The 19,553-nt window shown below is 42.7% G+C and overlaps 1 protein-coding gene and 3 non-coding genes across 11 annotated transcripts; 2 read left to right on the forward strand and 2 right to left on the reverse strand.

Moving 5' to 3' along the window:
* Window positions 1–129: 129 nt before the first annotated feature.
* Window positions 130–201, reverse strand: trnag-ucc. The gene has a single exon. It is a non-coding gene; the product is annotated as a tRNA-Gly (tRNA).
* A 389-nt stretch (window positions 202–590) lies between these two features.
* Window positions 591–662, forward strand: trnaw-cca. Its single transcript has one exon. It is a non-coding gene; the product is annotated as a tRNA-Trp (tRNA).
* Window positions 663–1,108: 446 nt separating this feature from the next.
* On the reverse strand, window positions 1,109–1,180 carry trnap-agg. Its single transcript has one exon. It is a non-coding gene; the product is annotated as a tRNA-Pro (tRNA).
* An 891-nt stretch (window positions 1,181–2,071) lies between these two features.
* gigyf2 (GRB10 interacting GYF protein 2) lies at window positions 2,072–17,658 on the forward strand. 8 transcript variants are annotated; one of them, XM_047590102.1, is made up of 30 exons: window positions 2,072–2,193; window positions 4,075–4,126; window positions 4,310–4,466; window positions 4,553–4,648; window positions 4,862–4,970; window positions 5,638–5,743; window positions 5,851–5,891; window positions 5,988–6,020; window positions 6,164–6,340; window positions 8,296–8,507; window positions 8,637–8,784; window positions 9,825–9,887; window positions 10,822–11,061; window positions 11,155–11,324; window positions 11,611–11,758; window positions 11,857–12,023; window positions 12,244–12,341; window positions 12,465–12,593; window positions 12,729–12,859; window positions 12,965–13,065; window positions 13,229–13,369; window positions 13,469–13,627; window positions 13,707–13,955; window positions 14,045–14,167; window positions 14,247–14,528; window positions 14,815–15,017; window positions 15,190–15,341; window positions 15,451–15,665; window positions 16,838–16,979; window positions 17,071–17,658. In XM_047590102.1, the coding sequence occupies exons 2-30, from the start codon at window positions 4,089–4,091 to the stop codon at window positions 17,136–17,138; spliced, it is 4,098 nt and encodes a 1,365-aa protein (XP_047446058.1). In that variant the 5' UTR covers window positions 2,072–2,193; window positions 4,075–4,088; the 3' UTR covers window positions 17,139–17,658. The 8 variants fall into 8 exon arrangements, with proteins under 8 accessions (XP_047446058.1, XP_047446056.1, XP_047446057.1 ...); XM_047590100.1 differs by having other exon boundaries at window positions 5,985–6,020; window positions 17,071–17,657; XM_047590101.1 differs by having other exon boundaries at window positions 2,073–2,193; window positions 5,985–6,020; window positions 12,247–12,341; window positions 17,071–17,657.
* Window positions 17,659–19,553: the final 1,895 nt, after the last annotated feature.

Genomic DNA, 19,553 nt, shown 5'->3' on the forward strand with positions numbered 1-19,553 from the left:
CATTAATATTTTTTTTCTAAACTGCTGTTGTATGTAAGAATCATAAAAATATGTTTACGGGTAGGATCCTATCCTTACTCTTTCGGCCTACTTCTAAAAAGAAGCTGCAAATGAAAGGGGCAAAACGGTTGCGTTGGCCGGGAATCGAACCCGGGTCAACTGCTTGGAAGGCAGCTATGCTAACCACTATACCACCAACGCCCCTTGAAGCACATATTGAAACTCGTGGTCTAAGTGGGTAAGCAAAGAAGCCGACTCATCCTTTACGGTTTATTTCTACACGCGACCTTGGCGTCATTAGCTCCATTCTCTAACTGAACCAACCGGTTAGAAGTGCTCACTTTCCTGTCGTTATGCCATGTTCCATTATGAGCATGGAGGATTATGCATGAGATCTTGATATACACATATATGTACTATTATATAGATATTATTTATTAATATTTAGAATTAACTATCAAAGCAGAGACTGTATATAGTCTCTCTCTCGATATATATACAGATGATATACAGACCTCCCTCTCATGTACCTACAGACCCAGTCTGCCAGTTGTGCCGTTATCTACGCCCTTTACGGCTTCTTCTTCTCAGACCTCGTGGCGCAACGGTAGCGCGTCTGACTCCAGATCAGAAGGTTGCGTGTTCAAATCACGTCGGGGTCATTGTTTTTATAATATTTTCAGAATTATCATTATTTTCTGATCCCAGGAGTGAAATTACTTTTCGTTACAGTAGCTTCTAGTCAAAGTGTACCAGTGTTACGAACAACGTGCAATGTAGGCAATAAGAATAAGTAAGAGTAAGTAGACAACAATATAAGAAAAAAAAAGTTAAATGTTAAAACGTTAGTTATTGCACAATATCCGTATAAATATGGGTTATGCACCCTCAGAGTGAGGAGTTGTACAGGCTGATGGTCACAGGCAGGAATAATTTCCTGTGGCGCTCTGCAGTGCATCGTAGTGTGATCAGTCTATCATTACTCTACGGTTTCTAAGAATCAACTTTGCTTAGTGGCATAAGATATAATGTTACACTGTCCCTCATTCAACACTATATCAGACAGAAATATGAGTGTAGATAGACATGGGGCAATAAGCTAAAAATTGGGCTCGTCCGGGATTTGAACCCGGGACCTCTCGCACCCTAAGCGAGAATCATACCCCTAGACCAACGAGCCAGCTTGCGTCGGAGTTTTGGTGAAAAGGTTCAGAATATTACCATTCTAACAGAGTTTACATATAATTGATACAATTTATATATTATTTATATAATTGATTTAGTTGCGTAAAGACTCACCAAAAATCTTACAGATGCAGCACAGCGGACTTGCAAGAGATTCTCAAAAAAGTGGAGTGACAACAAAAACATCATTATTCCAAGAGTACTGCTAGCAAATTGGTGGAAATGTTACAGCGTGACTCCAGTTGGAGTGTAAAGCTAGTTCCGCAAGAATATTAAAGTGAGTGTACTTATATCAGGTAAATATCGTCATTGTTTCAGCTCTTTGGACACTTAATACTATAAATGTAACAAGCAAAATCTCCCAGAGAGCACCTAAACCCATTAGTTTGCTCCTCAGAGTCTACCTGGACAGAGATTAGGCATCATTTGACTGATGTAACAGCTTCACCTGGTTTCCTGATGACGTAGTTTCAAATTAGCAGAGATTTGCTTCTTGCCAGAGATGCACTCATAACAATGCCCTCAAATATTCAGCCATGGAGCAGTTGTCATTTTTCCTTGTTGGACAGTGTTGGACTGTCAGCAAACTGACACAGGCTCCTGTGTTTGAGAATTTAAGACAGTTATCTATGCAACAACCATTTAAATACTACTGTTTACAGGAGCTTACTACAGGGGCTTAAGGTGGAATGCAAGGCCTGTGTGTGTCATATCCCTTACTGAGCAGTTTGGATGTGTAAAGACAAAGTAATACCGGATCTATTCAAACATTTTTTCACGTTACGTGATCGATGTGTCTGAACGGCCCTGATAAAGTTGATAAATACGTTGTTAACATTCACTATTGTTTGACAATGCGTAGCAGTCAGCAAATTTGTCCACGCCGGCATACGGGTTTATATCTGGTGTCATGTGACCCACACTCAGCCATCTTGTGGAAAACGAAGTGAGAGAGAGAGAGAGCCACACAACTCGCAGACAAACCCTGTGCTGTCAGAACAAGCAGAGGTAAGACAGTCAAAGTTTAATACACTAGCGAGGGACAGTCGTACATTTCACTTAAGTGACATGTCAGAGGGGCTTAGTCCGACGAGCTGGAGGGGCTTTTTTGAGTGTTGTGAAACCACCATGTTTACGTGGCCTTGCAGCACCGGCCTCCAATGTGCGTGCGTGTGCGTGTCCAGGCGTGTTTAGTGCGGGACGAGGTGTTACTGTGGGTCCAGGCTTCTCGGAAGGCCGCGTCTAGCTACTTAGCTCACCTGTTAGCCTGCTGGCTACAAGTGCTTAGGATACTAGAGGCTAACTTACGCCAGAGCAGTGTTACATTTCTAGTGTAAAGTATATGACAACATATCTCCAGTCATGATAAGTACAAATGTCAACACATCATTACTTCTTCGTATATGATAAGTTTAGACTACTGCAGATTGAACTGTGCTAGCTGGCTAGCTATCGCCTTCCTGCCTAGCGAACATACTGTCGTGTGTCAGCAGCATGTAGTACAGTGGCACTTTAACTACAACTCTGCTGCCACATCCAAACACAACCATGTGTCCACTGACACGTTTTAGAGGAATGAAAATGCGTGGGCTAATGTCATCATCTACTGTCCAATGAATTGTTCAGGTATTCACGTTAGTTGTTGGTTTGACTGGTTAGCTTGCTACATGAGCTAATGCAGTGCTGGCAGCCGTGGGCGATTACAGCTCAGCCTTAATGTGTAGTAATAGTAGCTAGCATTACGAGACAGCTTTTAACAGTTAGTAACAATGAATAAGATTAATAAGTTTATCTTAAAACATTAGGATGATCCGATCTAACTAACGTTAGCCAACGTTAACCGTTTGCTAATCTCTTCTGTATCATTTAACGTTAAACTCACACAAGGTAACAAGCTTTAAAAAATAAATAAATTTAAAGCTCTGCCACATATATTTATATGTACATATATATTTATTTATTTTGCTAGTCTATACCACCTTTGTTGCATTGTTATGCTACGTCTGACCGAACTTATAGAAGTTGTTGAGGACACCGTTGGTGATCTACGCCCCTTAATGGATTTAATTAAGCTATAAGGTTATATAAACTGTTCCAGCCAAAGGTTTCGCTTTTTATTTGCACTGATAAATGCGTTGAACGCGCTGTCGCATTCCCATGAACGTCGTCCACTCCTGTTGAGTTGCTGTATTTATTGCTGTAACCAGCAACTCACACGTGGCTTCCCTAGGCGTCCATATGGTCTGAGGTATTGTCAGTCCACTGTGGCCTCCTGTGTCCGAAATTTGAGGAAGCCATGGCCCCTAATAAAACCTTGTTTTCAAGCTTGAATATTAAGGAAAGGCTTGGCAGTGGAGGCATTCGTGTAGCTGAACCTGTAATTGTTTTGGGGAGCAAGAATAGATTAGTTTTTTCTTCTTTTTTTTTTTGTGTGGGGTGGGGTATTTTAGTTGTCAATTACAGGTGTTGGCCTTTCCTTCTTTGCATGCTGAGAGACTTCCTAAAATAGCTTGGGCAGATTGAAACTGTACCCGGCTTGTGAGCAAGTGGGATGGACCGTCTATCCCAAGGAGCTGCAAGACATTAAAGCCCATATTTTTATGAAGACCAGATTATGCAATGGCAGACGAAATGACAACTTTCAAACATGTCACTTGAATAATAATGAATGAGTGTAACTAAATATCCTAGTCAAAAGTATTTTTGAAGAGGTGCGGTTAATATGGTTTATGTTTGCATCTATAATAAATGTAATAAAACCATTAAAATATTAAAATGGTTTGTGATGAGCACAATAGACTGCATATTGTCAAATGAAGTTTCTTTATTTGTACAAGTTGATAGAAAATGTGTGGTGCTAATCCTTTTCCTCCCTTTGTATGTTTGTAGAACTTCAAGGAAGAATGGCCGAAACCCAGACACTTAACTTTGGACCAGAATGGTAATTGAACTGGCATGAATTAATGATTAGTGTGTCAGGAAGTGATTTCTAGCTTGTGGAACTGGTTTTCTCCATTGGCTCAGAGTTTTGAGCATGTTACGACATGTCCGTTGCCTCGTCAGTTTTAGTGTCGGTGTCTGTCCTCTGTCCTCTCTGCTCTTACCACAGTTTCTCTCTGTGCAGGCTCCGTGCCCTGTCTGGAGGTGGTGGCAGCGGTGGTGGTGGAAGCAGCAATGCTGTTGCCTCTCCACCCCTCTCACCTGCGTTGCCAAAGTATAAACTTGCAGACTATCGCTACGGGAGAGAAGAAATGTTAGCACTTTATGTAAAGGATAACAAGGTGGGTAGGCTGTTAAAGGCTTGCAGTCATTTCATTATTTGCTTTTCTGTAACAGTGATATCATTGAAACCTGTGTTTTTCTCTAGATCCCTATAGACCTACACGATAAGGAGTTTCTGCCCATATTGCAAGAGGAGCCCTTGCCACCTCTGGCACTCGTGTCTTTTACAGAGGAGGAACAGGTATGAGTACTTGTCATAGTATCACTTCACTGATAAGTCAGGAACTGTTTCTGTTCTCAAATCAATATGTCATGCTGACCTCGATTCAGGTGGCGTTTTATTGTAGTTTGTTCGAATACACAGGACTTTCTGCTCATTAGCCTACCAAATACACAGCAGGTGCATAACACAGAGCTGCGAGCTGACTGTTTCTCCCCCTGTTTGTATTTGCAGAGAAATTTTTCCATGTCTGTAAACAGTGCAGCTGTACTTAGACTGACAGGGCGAGGAGGCGGACCGATAGTAGGGGCACCGCGAGGCCGAAGTACCTCAAGGGGTAGAGGTAAGAATGTTTCCAACGTCATACATGAACATTTGTCTTTTTATCATTTCAGTAATATTTATGTGCAGGAGTAAGTTCATGCTGTGTAATGAATAGGGTCAAAGACCCTCTCAAATTTAGCTGTTCTCTTATTTCAGGAGAGTCACAACAACTGCAGATATTTTAGATGCCTTAGCAGACGCACCAGTTTGCCCATAGTGTGTAATATTAGCAGACTCTAGGTGTTGTGCCTGCTCAGCGTACTTAAAAATCAGCTGCTAGGACTCGTAATTTACGCATCTAAAACACAAAAAAAGAACTTGTTACGTGTACTTGTTTGCTAAGCTGAACACACCGATTTCGCTCACCGACATGTTCCATTAAGTTAAATATACAAACTAGGGCGTACTTCAGATGAACTGTTGTTTGCTACATTGATCATGTAGGACGGTGGTTTCACTCATAACATTTACAAGTTAAAAAGTCAAGTCATACGGAAAGTTTTCTTATAAATAGTAGCTGCAGGTATCTGGAGGTTGACAGTAGTGTACAATATTGTTATAAATAAGTTTTTTTTTTTTTGTACTCTACCGAACAGCCTTAGACCGTATTTGTTCCTTTTGATGGTCATCATCACCTGAATCTCATCAGGTTATATGAAGTCGTGTCAACTTGTGATTGTTTTCAGGCCGGGGAAGAGGAGATGGAGGGTTTTACCAAAGAAGTTTTGATGACGTGGAAGGCTTTGGTCGTGGTGGGAGGGAGATGCATCGCTCCCAAAGCTGGGAAGAAAGGTATTAATAGATACGTTTGTCATCATACAAATCTGACCTTGTTTAGACATCATACAGGTGTTTCAACATCCAATTTGTCATGATTTATGTAACTTTTTTCTCATCAGGGGAGACAGAAGGTTTGAAAAGCCAGGCCGAAAAGACCCAGGTTGGTGTTACATCTTTGCTCAGATACCTAATATTTGATATATTCTTTGGCGTATGCGCTGGTCTAACTTCTTGTTGTTCTCTGTGAATGTAGCAGATGCTGTTCCAGGACACTTTCAGATCAATCACAGTAAGTGTGTTTTTTCTTTTTTAAGTTCAGTAATTTGAAGTGATTCAGTGATTTGAAGGCTTAACAGATGCAACTTCTTTTGTTATGCTTAGATTTTTTTTGGTAAATATGAGGTTGTTCACAAAACTACACTTTTTTTACAGTCCGAAGCAACTATGAGGACGGTGTAACGGGACTACCGAGGAAGCACGACTTCACGCGCTCGGAGAGTGAGAACTGGCGTACTTCTCGTGATGATCAGAATGGTGAGGATGATGAGGGGGGTTGGCGCCTGGCAGGTTCTCGACGGGACAGTGACCGGTGGTGCCCGCCGAGCCCAGGTGGGCAATCCACTGACCACATCGTCAATACATTTATCTGCTCGATAAATGTATTTGAGGTGTACTGCCATGGTGTTTGTTTTGTGGCCCATTCGACAATAGATGTTTCTCCCAACCTGCGAACGGTTACTTTTGATTGTAGTGTGCAGGAAAAATATGCAGCGGGTGAAATAAGTATTGAAAACATCGCAATTTTTGCATAGTAAACATATTTCTAAAGGTGCTATTGACTTGAAATAGCACCTTCACCACATGTTGGTAATCCATACATAGAAACCAAAACAAAAGTTCAGAAATGAAGTTATGTATGTAAAATAACAGTTCAAGTATTGAAGATGCTTACTGATATTTATTTAATACTTTGTACCAAAGCCTTTGTTGGTAATGGCAGCTTCAAGACGCCTCCTGTATGGAGAAACTAGTCGCATTCATTGCTCAGGTGTGATTTTGGCCCATTCTTCCACACAAGTCTTGAACATTTCGTGGGCCATGGCTGGGCCACTCTAGCAGCTTTATTTTCTTTCTCTGAAGCCAGTTGAGAGTTTCCTTGGCTCTGTGTTTGGGATCATTGTCTTCCTGAAATGTCCACCCTCGTTTCATCTTCATCATTCTGGTAGATAGCAGCAGATTTTTCTCAAGAATGTCTCTGTAAATCTTCAATCATATGAAGTTTACCGGTACCGTATGCAGAAAAACAGCCCGCAAACTTCACTGTCAGTGTGGTGTTTTTGGGGTGATGTGCAGTGCATTTTGTCCTCCAATCATGGTGGCATCCAAAGAGTTCAATTTTGCTCTCATCTGACTGTGTCCTCCCAGTATTTTATAGGCTTGTCCAAATGTTGTACAGCAAACTTGAAACAAGCTTCAACAAGCTTGAGTCTTGCGTGGTGAGTGTGCGTACAGGCCATGGCTGTTGAGTGCACTGCTTTTTTGTTTTTCTTTGAAACAATTGTACCTGCTAATTCCAGGTCTTTCTGAAGCTCTCCACTAAGTGGTCTTTGGCTCTTGGACAACTCTTCTGATAATTCTTTTCACTCCTCTGTCAGAAATCTTGCGAGGAGCACCTGGTCGTGGCCGGTTTATGGTCGAATGATGTTCTTTCCACTTGCGGATTATGGCCCCAACAGTGCTCACTGGAACATTCAGAAGTTTAGAAATCCTTCTGTAACCAGCGCCATCAGAATGTTTCGCAACAATAAAGTTGTGAAGGTCTTGAGAGAGTTCTTTGCTTTTACCCATCATGAGATCAGAATGACATGTTCCTTGTATGACACCTTGGTAATGACAAACGTTTCTATAGGCCATCGGTTTGGACTGAATCAGCTGATATTCATTTGCACTGACAAAGGGGCAGGATGGCTTTCTGATCACTGATCACTTCTGATCACTCCGTGCCTTTTTCCACCTCCCTTTCTGTGTGTGTTCAATACCTTTTCTCTGTTATTGTATATTATTACACATAACTTAATTTCTGAATTTATTTGCTTTGGTTTCTTTCTATGTATGGATTACATGGGTTGTTACCAACACCTGGTGAAAATTTCATGTCAATAGCACCTTTAGAAATATGTTTACTATGAAAAATTGTGATGTGTTCAAAACCTGTTATTTTACCTGCTGTATACTTGATAATACAACTAACTTGAACCAAGGGGAATACTTCAACCCCATTTATCTCTATGTAGTGGCTTGTTGGTCATCAGTGTGTTGTTGCATAACAACAACCAGTCAAGCACAGCAATTTTAGGTAAGAGGGACAGCTCATTGTTTACTGGTGACTCCTTTCTTTACTACTTGGTTTTTTCATCCTCATGCATGTACAAGAATCATGTATTAATCATGTGTTATATTCATGTCTTTACTCACTGGTGGGTGGAAAGTTTTACTGCACACCTTGACTGTTAAAATATACCACGAGGTCTGGAAACACCAACTCTTCTGCCATCTTTACCCAGATGGACCTCGGTCAGCAGGGTGGCGGGAACTCCCAGACCAACGCCGTCGTTTCCCATTCGATGCGAGAGAAGACGAGCGCGGCTACAGGAGGCCGCGGTCAGGCAGCGGCAGCCTGGAGGACGAGAGGGACAGCCTGCCAGAGTGGTGTCTGGAGGACGCGGACGAGGAGGCAGGCACCTTCGACTCGTCAGGAGCCTTCCTCTCACTCAAGGTGATGGATTTTACGTGAAAACGAATATAGAAATAAATGCCAGTGATTTCTTCACATAAGACTGGACGTTTCATGGCACGATGTCGGTGCTGCATTGTCGAATGATTGTGTTCTTTCATGTGTCATCAGAAAGCCTCCAAGGAACCAATCCTGGAAGAGGCGGAGCTTGACTTCAAACCCTTGGAAGAGTGTGACGAGGGCCTGGAGGAGGAGGACAGTCACACCAGGGAGACCAAAGAGACAGAAAAAGAGGCCAAAAGAGAAGCTGACCGAAAAGGTTTGGATCAGTTTGGATGTTTTAGACCAGTTTATAGAATTAAAATGATTTTCCCTTTGGTAGAATTTTTACTAATGCTCACAATTTTAAGTTCTAATACAGAAAAGCGATACTAAAATATTTCCTGTCATTTATCTCGGATCCAACTTATCAAAGAAATCACCAGCTTAAGACGTATGTGGCAACATGATACACTGCAGGACTTACAAATTCATCTAGGTTTTGCGTATGATAATATTTGAGGGATGCAGGTATGATTTGTTGTGTATACATAGGTCACCGCAGTTACACCAAGCTCAGGCTGCAAGATGGTAACTGGGTTAAATCTCGCACACAATCCTTTAAGCTGTGAAACAAAAAGGCACATTGTCAATTGGGAATTTCATCTTGATGACTTTCACTGATGCCCATTAGTGTAGAGTTGCCAGAGATGCATCATAGGCCACTCTGGGAGACATCCTACTCTCCCCCATGTTTGCTGGTGATGCCAAATTTAGTGCAGGTGTTGACCCAGAAGGTAGAGGGATATCAATACATTTATTTATTTATGAGAAGTTCCTAGGGATGTTTTTCCACTAGTCTTGAAGGACTTTAGGACTTGTTGGCTTTCTGTGCCTTCACTCTGTGGTCCAACCTGTCGCAAGTCATCTAAATTTGGTTTACAGGCCTGGGTGTGCGTTTGGGATCCTTGTGCTGTTGAAAATATAGATGATGTCACTCCACTTGTGCACTAGTTCTGTGGTAGCCATGCTGTTTAAGGTTGCCTTGACCTACAGTGTCACATTTAGAGCTCCTCCCACATCACCACACCATACCACCTCCTTCATGCTTCACCGTGTGAACCACACATAAACACACAAAGTAGAGAGTGCTGCTGGTTTAATGTCTGTTCCTTGTGCTACTTGGCTCAAATAATTCTCTCTTTGTTGTTCTTCAGTTCAACCATCAAGGCCTGATTCACACAGCCTCTTCTGAATAGTTGATGTTTAGATGTGGCATGTGAACTCTGAATGTGAACATCTGTTAATTTGTGGTTTCAGAGGCTGGTAACTCTACTGAACTTAACCTCCAAACCAGAGGTCATTCATTCCAGTTTTATCATGGTGGGTGTGTGGTGGTTATTGCAACTACACTTAAGGACAGACAATATTTCCAGACTGATTGCCCTTCATGTCTTAAAGTAGTGATGGGCTGACATTAATCGTTACTTAGTTTAGTGGTTCTCACACAATATGGATAAGAACAGCAGTCAGATAGAGCTATTCACTTGAGAGAACTAAACCTAATCTACACACAACACAACTGATGGTGATGGTCGAACACATCGAGGTGGTAAGAAATACCCAAAATTCACTTGTGACAGGGCACACGGTTAATTGAATACAGGTCATGTGACTCCCTCACAAAGCTGATTTAATGCCAAGGGAAGGCAAAGCTGTCATCCAAGTAAAAGGTGTCTGCTTTGAAGAATCTATAATATAACGTAATATATCATGACATATTCAGATTTATTCGGCATTTTGATTTAATAAATTCCATATGTGTTCTATCATTGCTTTGATGTCCTCAATATTAATCTACTATATCTACTGTGGGATAAATAAAGCATTATCTTATCTTAAAATAATAAAAGAAGAACCATTGAACAAAAAGCTGTGTCCAAACTTTTGACTGGTAGTGTGATTACTGCTGCACTGCTTTAAATATTCCTTCAGAGCAAAGACAGTTTGGCGGGGGAAAGCTTTTTTGAGCCTTTTTGTGTCATTGTTGTCAAGGACACACACAATTTTTTGTTTTGCAGATGCTGCCTGCTTTAAATGCCAACAAGCTATTTTGAAATAGATTTATGGTAATTGTGAAAGCATGTGATATGAACATGGCCAAGAAAGGGAAAATTACTGTGATGCTGTGGTCCATTGTTCATCCATTACTGTTATATCATCCTAGAAATGCAAAGGGTCTTTTTTTTTTCTTTTTCTTTTTTTTTTAAGACCAGAAAACCAGATTATGTGGTCATGATCCAATCTTGTTTTTCAGAGCTGGCCAGAGTATCAGAGGAGGCTTCACCTGTTGCTCCAGCAGCTTCAGACAGCCAGGCTCCTGCCCAGTCTTTATCCCCGGCCCATCCCTGCAGAACGGAACAGACTGACAAGCCAAGTGAACAGCAGCCACCTCTGGAGCTCCCCCCAGAGCCCTGCAAAGTCCCCCTGCACGTCTCCATGTCCAATAGCATGCTGGAGTCCCATCCCATGACCCACATTTCCACCACCCTTGCAGGTGAGGCTCGTGTCTACAGTTTCTGTGCACAATACAAATTATTTTTCCAAAAACTAACCTAAAAAAAAAACCTGATATCTGTTCTTTCCTAAGTATCGGCCCCGTCACCCACCGTCCAGCTTCTACAGCAAAAGCCCATAGATGTTCCTGTGGCGATGAACAATCCTTTACCCTTCCCCTCAAGTATAATGGCACCTATTGGCAGGCCCACCACTGTGCCCCAAGACACTGATGAAGACGAGGGACTAAAACACTTTGAGCAGGTACCTTTGTAGCAATTTGAGAATTAAAACATGTCAGTAGCGCTGCAGTTCTTGCAGGCATTAGTAAAATCTATTAAAATATTGTGGTTGTTGATGAGGAAAACATGTTGAGAATATTAAAATGTGTATTAAAATAAATGTGTGAAGACTATATTCGTTCCTGTAAAATAACAGGAAGTCCAGTAAAATCTCAGCAACCACTTGGTCATTCGTTAATCCGCAAAGAAAAGCTGTGTTAATGTGTGTGAACACTGTTTTGAAATGTCTTTTAAAAATATCTATCCAGGAGGCAGAGAAAATGGTAGCATATCTACAGGACAGTGATGACAGACTCTCAGCGAAGACTTCAGAGAAGCCCAAGCCTGCAGGTCTGCCACTCACTCATGAAGCTGCTCTCAAATGGTTTTACAAAGATCCCCAGGGGGAGATACAGGGTAAGATTTAAAAAGTGTAGTTTTATCTTTAAAGCTGCTCCATTACGGACCCTGAACCTCATCTGTATCTCCTCTTGTGTATTTTTCTGCTCCTCCAGGTCCATTCAGTAACCAGGAGATGGCCGAGTGGTTTCAGGCTGGTTACTTCACAATGTCTCTGTTAGTCAAAAGAGGGTGTGATGAAGTATTTCAGCCTCTGGGAGAGATTATGAAGATTTGGGCCAGAGTACCATTCACTCCAGGCCCTGCACCTCCTCCGCTACAGGTATTTAAAATGCGTTGTCTGTTCCATTTCTTACATCAGCGTTTTACTTTGTGAAGCTGCACTAGTACCAGTACCAGCCACTGACCTGTAGGTGGTGTTATAGCTCACTCTTTGAAACCCATGAGCCCTGGGACTTTATGGATATTGTGGACTATTTTCATGTAGCATGTTTCATGTTTGACTTCCCTGACTTGTTCTGTCTTGACTTTCTTATGTGTTGCAGGGGGATGGTGATCAAGAGAGGTTGAAGAGGCAGCAGGAGCTCACTGCTCTCAACCTTTACCAGTTACAGCAGCTCCAATATCAATACCTCCTCAGGTATGCCATTTATCTTTGAAGTCACAACCAGAATTATCTTCTGGTTTCAAATGTCCCATAATTCAGTTACTAACTGATCGATCCGTTCAAACTGTTCTTGTGCATTTGTCTTCCCTCCTTCAGGCAGCAGTATGCCCAGGCCCTGGCCCAGCAGAAAGCTGCAGCTCTGAGCTCAGCTCCTCTTCAGCAGCAGCAGCAGCACCAACAGCAGATCAACCTGCTTCTACAGCAATACCAGGCTCTCAAGCTAAGGTTCATACCACACCAATTTACAAATATTTAGCGATTTTCCTGCCTCTAAAACTACTCCTGTTGACTCAAGTTTACCTCGCGGTGCTCACAGAGGGAGCATTACATGTATTGACATGTTATTTTATATTTTCGCAGAGCATCTGAGAGCCTCCTACCTCCTGTTACCCGATCCTTGTCTGTACAAGACTCTGGTTCTGTGTGGGAAATGCAGAACCCATCCTCTCAGGCTTCCTGTACACCAAACCTCCAACCAGCTGCCCAAAGCAGTGAGTTTCTAGCTTAAATCTCCTGCCGTCTTGCATATTGAGAAGGTTTTTATTATGCTACAGCAGATATGTTGCATCATATTCTCATCTCATCATTTTCCGCAGCATGGGACGGCAGCAGCGTATGGGATTTACCGATAGACTCCGTGGCGCAGGCTCCAACTATCGAACAAATGCAACAAATGGAGAAAGCAAAGTCTGCAAAGGTAAATTTTATTTCTTAAATTATGTCTGAGTGCTCATTATGTTCTCTGGTATTTCATCAGTTTTTCTAGATGATACCGATTACAATGAAAATCTGAAGTCTAAAATCTAAGCTGATAATTCTGTGCATGATACTGAATGTATTTTTACGTTGCCATTCAACAGCTGGAGCTGGAAAGGCGTGAGGCAGAAATGAGAGCCAAAAGGGAAGAAGAGGAGAGGAAACGGTTAGAGGAGGCCCTGAGGGCTCGACAGGAGGAGGAACGGAAACGCTTGGAAGAGGAAGAACTAGCACGGCAAAAACAGGTTGGCTATGTTTAACAACATTCGCCTCAGTGCTTGAGGTTACAGTTTCGCTTAGTCACTTTTCTTTGGTGGCGCTGACCAAGAGTTCTGGATTTTCAGGAGGAGGCTCTGAGACGACAAAGGGAACAAGAAGAGGCACAGCGCAGGCAAAAAGAAGAAGAGGAGAGACTTGCTCAGGAGGAAGCTCTCAGAAGATTAGAGGAGAGGCGGAGGGAAGAGGAAGAGAGAAAGAAGCGGGAAGAATTTCTTCGCAAACAAGTATGTCAAAACAAAACATGCCACATACTGAAGTTTTTCCAGAATGTTTCACTAAATGCCATCTTCTCTGCTTCACCAGGAAGAGGAGCGCAGAAAGCAGGAGGAACTTGAGGCATTGAGGAGGCGGGAAGAGGAGAAGCGAGCAGAGGAAGAGGCAGCAGCTGCAGCAGCGGCCGCTGCTCTGGCCCAACAACAAGAGGAGCAGAAAAGGAGAGAGCAGGAGGCCCAAAGACAGCAGGAGCTGCAGAGACAGCGGCAGCAGCAACAAGAAGCCCTCAGGAGACTGCAGCAACAACAGCAGCAGCAGCAGCAGCTTGCACAAATGAAGGTGAAGGCCAATAAGAGGTAGTCATCAAACATAAACACCACAAAATGAACTCAGCTTGATTAGATCCTGTATTTTGCCCTGCGACACAGCTTCCATCCTCATCAAAGTGGGGACAGCAGTCAGCCACCACTATAAGCCAGACTCAGAACGCCCTGTCATTGGCGGAGATCCAGAAACTGGAAGAGGAAAGAGAACGACAGGCACGGGAGGAGGTAAACACGGACCCCCATTTCATCAGCTTTGAAATAAATGCCAATCTTATGCATATTAATACTTCTCTCACCCTCACAGCAGCGACGTCAGCAGCAAGAGCTACTGAAGCTACAGCAACAGCAGGCTCTGCAACAGACTCAGCAGTCCCACGCCAAGCTGTCTGGTTGGGGCAATGTGGCCAAACAACCAGCTATTACCAAGTCTTTACTGGAGATTCAGAGGGAGGAAGCCCAGCAGATGAAACAACGGAAGGAGCAGCAGCCGCAGCAGCAGCAGCAGCAGCAGCAGCAGCCGCCGCAACAACAACAACAGCATCAGCATCCCATCGTCCCCCAGCAGACACGCACTCAAAATAGAGCTGTATGTGACGCATAACATCATAATGATAATATTACTTTTCTTCATCTTATTCTTAAGTATTTAATTTCAGAAATTTGCCAGTGTATTTGTCACTGAAGTAACCTCAAAGTCCTCAAAATAACCTGAAAGTCTTGGATCTGTTTAGTTACCTTTAACCGTATGATGGTACTTTATTGAACCAACCAGCTCTTAGCTATGATGATGATATCCCAGTTAATCAGTAGCAAAAATGCTCGTTGCTGTGACTAAGGTGTTGTTTAATGACAGCGTCTCACTCTTGTCACAGGCGTCTCTGAGTAGCTCGGTGTGGGGGTCTGTTAACACCAGCACCAGCACTAACTGGGGCTCAGACTCCAGTAGTATCTGGGGTGACACCCACAACTCGAACATGGGCTTCTGGGATGAGGCTGTGAAGGAGCCTGTCCAGCAGCCTCCCCCAACCAGAAAAGGCAACACGCAGAAGAACAACAAGGGCAACGCCAACCTCAGGTATTTTTTAGAATCTCAAAACAGAAAGAAATGTCTGAGTCACAGCCTCTGGTGAAAAGTATGACTTCTCCTTCGTCTTCTGGAAGGACATGACTAATACACGGATCCTAATGATTTGTTTTGTGTCTGTCCCTCTTTTTTTTTTTTTCTTTTTTTTTTTGTGCACATGAAGTAACTCTGTGAGTGGGCGAGCCAATAAGAAGGTGGAAGAAGAGGAGAAGCTGCTAAAGTTGTTCCAAGGGGTCAATAAGAGCCAGCAGGACACCTTCATGCAGTGGTGTGAGCAAACCCTGCACACGCTGAACACAGCCAACAATCTGGATGGTGAGTCTTTAAAAAAATATCTCTACCAAAATCACTCCACACACAACTACTAATGGACATTTTCTAGAAACCAAACTCACACATATTCCCACGTCCGTCTCCCTTGCAGTTCCTACGTTTGCATCCTTCTTGAAAGAAGTGGACTCGCCGTACGAGGTACATGACTATGTCAGGGCCTACCTGGGGGACACTCCCGAGGCCAAGGACTTTGCCAAGCAGTTTCTGGAACGACGTGCCAAACAGAACGCTAATCAACAGAAACAGGCACCGCAGAACCAACAGCAAGCCCTCAAGCAGCAGCAGCAGCAGCAGCAGCAGCAGCAGGTGAGCGATACCGAAGTGGCACATTATTTAAAGGCTCAGAATAAAGACAGATTTAGACTTGTACATTCGAGCTGTGCCTGAGGTGCACCATGGCTCTGTTACCCTATGTCATAAGCTGATGTGCACCTCTCCAAAAAAGCAACTACTTGTTGCAGTGACTCAGAACAACTGCGATTGGTTGCGTTTCTTTGCTCTGTAGTCCGACAGTACAAACAAATTATTGCTTTAATAGGACTCTTAAGTGGAAAACTTAAGCGCGTGCTTGTAACATGTTACTCCGACTATTATCGGAGTTCTCCTTGTCCGATTAAGACACCCAGATAATTCGGCTTTTCCCGGCATGTATATGCCTTAATGTGAGTTAAACTAGACAACACATGTGCGCATGATCCACAATTGCTGTGCTGGTGTATGACCCCAGAACAAAAACATCCAAGAAAGGTAAACAGAGTCTATAGAAGAACCACCTGAGGAATAGCACGCATCTTATCTGCACCGTAAGTAGTGCACACATTACGTACAAGATTACGTACAAAAAAAAGATGAACTATTATCCATCTTGTTGTTGGAAATTCCTGTCTGCTGCAGGGACAACTCCACATATCGCCACCTAGTGAGGAGGAGGGGGATATGCTCCTGTCAGTTATTCGATTTTTTCCATTGCATGTTAACTGGGACAAGAACTGCATTCAGGAATTCAGATTTTGAGCATAGCTTGATTAAGCTGTGCATGTAAACGCACTGAGAGAAACAGAAAATTCACTCTCCTCCTGCCTCGTCCACTATATCTACTCAGATATCTTCTCTTTGTGTTGTCTTTGTCTCTGTGTTATGGATTTCAGTAGAAGTAACAGCTTTTCAATGTTTTTTAGCTCCAACATGGGCTGTTCAGTTTCTAGTTTTCATAGTTTTAAGTTAATAAAACATGTTTATAGGAGATAGAAACTCTCCACGGTGCCCACGCACCAGTATCGTAGATCAGACCGAGAGAACAATCTAGTTTAGATCTAACCACAGCCAGCACTGTCATTTACATTTCGGGTTTGACGTTTCTTAAGTCACCTCTTTGAATCAACTTCTAAAGACAACACTGTAACACAGTATGTTGAGTTTGCAACATGAAAGACCAGAAGTCTTACATCAGTCTCCGTCTGCTTTCCCCCCTGCGCAAGGATTCTGTATGGGGTGGAACAGGATCTTCGTCGCTCTACCAGTCGAACCATACGAGCGGCCAGCAGCAGCGCTTTGAGACAGTCACCTCAGGGAAGAAGAAAAAGAAGCAGAAGATGGTCCGGGCAGACCCCAGCCTTCTAGGTGAGCTCAAACATCCACCCGCTAAATCAGAAAAATCAGATTTTTATATACCCTGCAAGCCTCTTATAACTTGTATTTCTTCAACCTGCAGGTTTTTCTGTGAATGCGTCATCAGAGAGACTCAATATGGGAGAGATTGAGACGTTGGAGGACTTCTAAGGGACTGCGGCAAAGCAAACCCCACTGACTGTATCCAGTTTGAACAGCAGCTGTTTACCCAAACCCATATCCCCCCCCCCTCCCCGACTGCTTCCACCACTTTCATCTTTATTTCCCATTTTTATCAGGCGCGCTCTGGTCATTTCTCATAAATTCCAAATTTCAAACGAACCCTCACCTCTGAAGCAGGGCGTGTTGGTTTTTTGTTTTCCTGTTGCAAAACGGACCTATAATGTGACAAAACCCTCAAAGAGAAATCAGCTGGAGCAAACTGGTGAGTGAAACATCCAACCAGCCAAGCGAACTCAAGTGTCTGGAGAAAGTCTAGAGACACCTGAAGCCTGATCCAAAATCAAACCATGTTTAAACCTCAAGGCGACAACAGGTTTCAAATTTGGCCATCATTGTTTGACTTTTTTTTTTTTTTTTTTTTGTAAAGTGTGGATATATGGGTGGGGTAGCTTGGGAATGGTTTGAGAGATTATATCCATTATTTTTGTTTTATTTATTGAAAGTTTTCCCTTACACTTTAACCCCCGCCCCCCTCCCCTCTCCTTCTTTTCGGCTGGGTGTTCATGGATAATGACGGCAGAGTAGAGCCCAAGGATTCGTGCCCACTTATGTCCTGTTTTAAGGACATGTTCAAAAGTTCCAAGTAGTTATCTATTTCTTGTAAAATACTAGGCTGTTTAAAGAATAAACTTTCAATTCTGCATCTGTATTATAATATATGAAAATGATCTGCTGGAGTCATACTTTTTTATTGCAGTATGAAATGATAATAAAACAGTCTGTGTGGGCTGTTCACACCTGTGTCTGAACCCTTCAGAAAAACAACCAACTGTGCGAAATTCATTGGGTCCGCATTCAGTCACCCGGTCACACTACAGTAAATCACATCATACACACATCCTACTAAGTGCTGAGACATGGAGATTACGTTTAGTCACTACCAGGTGTTAGAACAGACATGAATGTAGATGGAAACCAGAATTTATTAAGAGCCCCCTAAAATCCCCCTAGTTGTGACAGTTTTGTAACCAAATTGAAATTTATTGCGCCCCACCTTGTTTTTTTCCGTTTATGTGTTGCAAATATTTTGCTGACACTTTTACTTTCCTTTGTGGCAACATGTTTTTCTTCCCCCCCAACTTCAAGAAATTGGCGTAACCGTTAAACCACGAGGTCCCGCCAGGATCAGCTGATGAAGTTTCAGGAAGTAAAATCTGCTCTATTCCACCACATCATTGTGGTGTGTAAATAAGGTTGGGTTAGTCATTGTATTTAAATGAACACGGAGGAAGTGAAACCCACCAGTTCTTTCTTGTGAAAAACAACAATGTATTGACATGCATTTTTGATTGTTGATAATATGCTAAAAAATTGGAAACGCTCTGTTGCAAAAACCCTCAAATTTACATTTAACCTTTTGTGAGAAGAATTCGCTGCTGGGTGTGTCAAGACTTCAGGAAGTGATGATCGCTCCGAAAATGTCATCTAGTCACACACCAGTCAACATGTGACTCATGTGCCTCAGATCAAATACAATTAAACTGTTAAACTCTGTCACATAGTAAGTAAGTAAGTAAGTAAGCACATTTACTCATGTAATTCAACCAAGAAAACTCCTTTTCTATCCTTTATCTGTTCTCTCCCACTTACCTTGTGGAGTGTTGCAGGGGGGTTGGAGTCTGTCCCCGCTGACATAGGGTTACACCTTGAACAGGGTGGGATGAGTTTGAACCTTCTTGCTGTGAGGCTGCAGCACCCTAGCATTAGCTTAATTGTTCTAAATACTCCGCTCGTACTACAAATCATTTTGGAGACAAAGAATTGACACACACAACTTCGCCTGAACCATTGACGGCATTAAATAAAATCCAGTCGATGGAGCCCGAGACCGGTCCTTTTCTAGAAGGGTGGAACGAGACCGTCACGTTGAGCAAAGGGAACACAAGCTAGATGGCAGATTGTGTTGTTTAGCTGAAAGCTTTACTTTAATCTACCAGAGCCACATGAGGCAGTTAAGTCAACTTAAGATAATTACATGCAAATCTAATGGAATGAATATTCATATTCATGGGCCTATTTCCTTTATAAATAACACACGCGGGGCTTGTGTGTCATCAGTTATTGCGTCAGATCCCATGACTTAGTGGTTAGGTACTTTTTTAAGTGTTCTGATCCAGAGGTGACGTGGACGAGAGTCAGCATTTTCACCCTCCACCATTAACGTGCGTAATTAAGAGGGAACATGGTCTTTTTTTTAATGTCAGCTGCACAGAGACAACAATTGGAAAGGTGACCACGTTTGTGGAAAAGTTTGATGCAACACAAGAAGTTGATCAAAATGAATATTGAGTCACAGGTTCCCAGCATCTATTACAACAGCACTTGTGTAACCTGAAAATTATG

The sequence above is a fragment of the Mugil cephalus genome, chromosome 7 (genome assembly GCF_022458985.1).
Source record: "Mugil cephalus isolate CIBA_MC_2020 chromosome 7, CIBA_Mcephalus_1.1, whole genome shotgun sequence".
Taxonomy (NCBI): domain Eukaryota; kingdom Metazoa; phylum Chordata; class Actinopteri; order Mugiliformes; family Mugilidae; genus Mugil; species Mugil cephalus.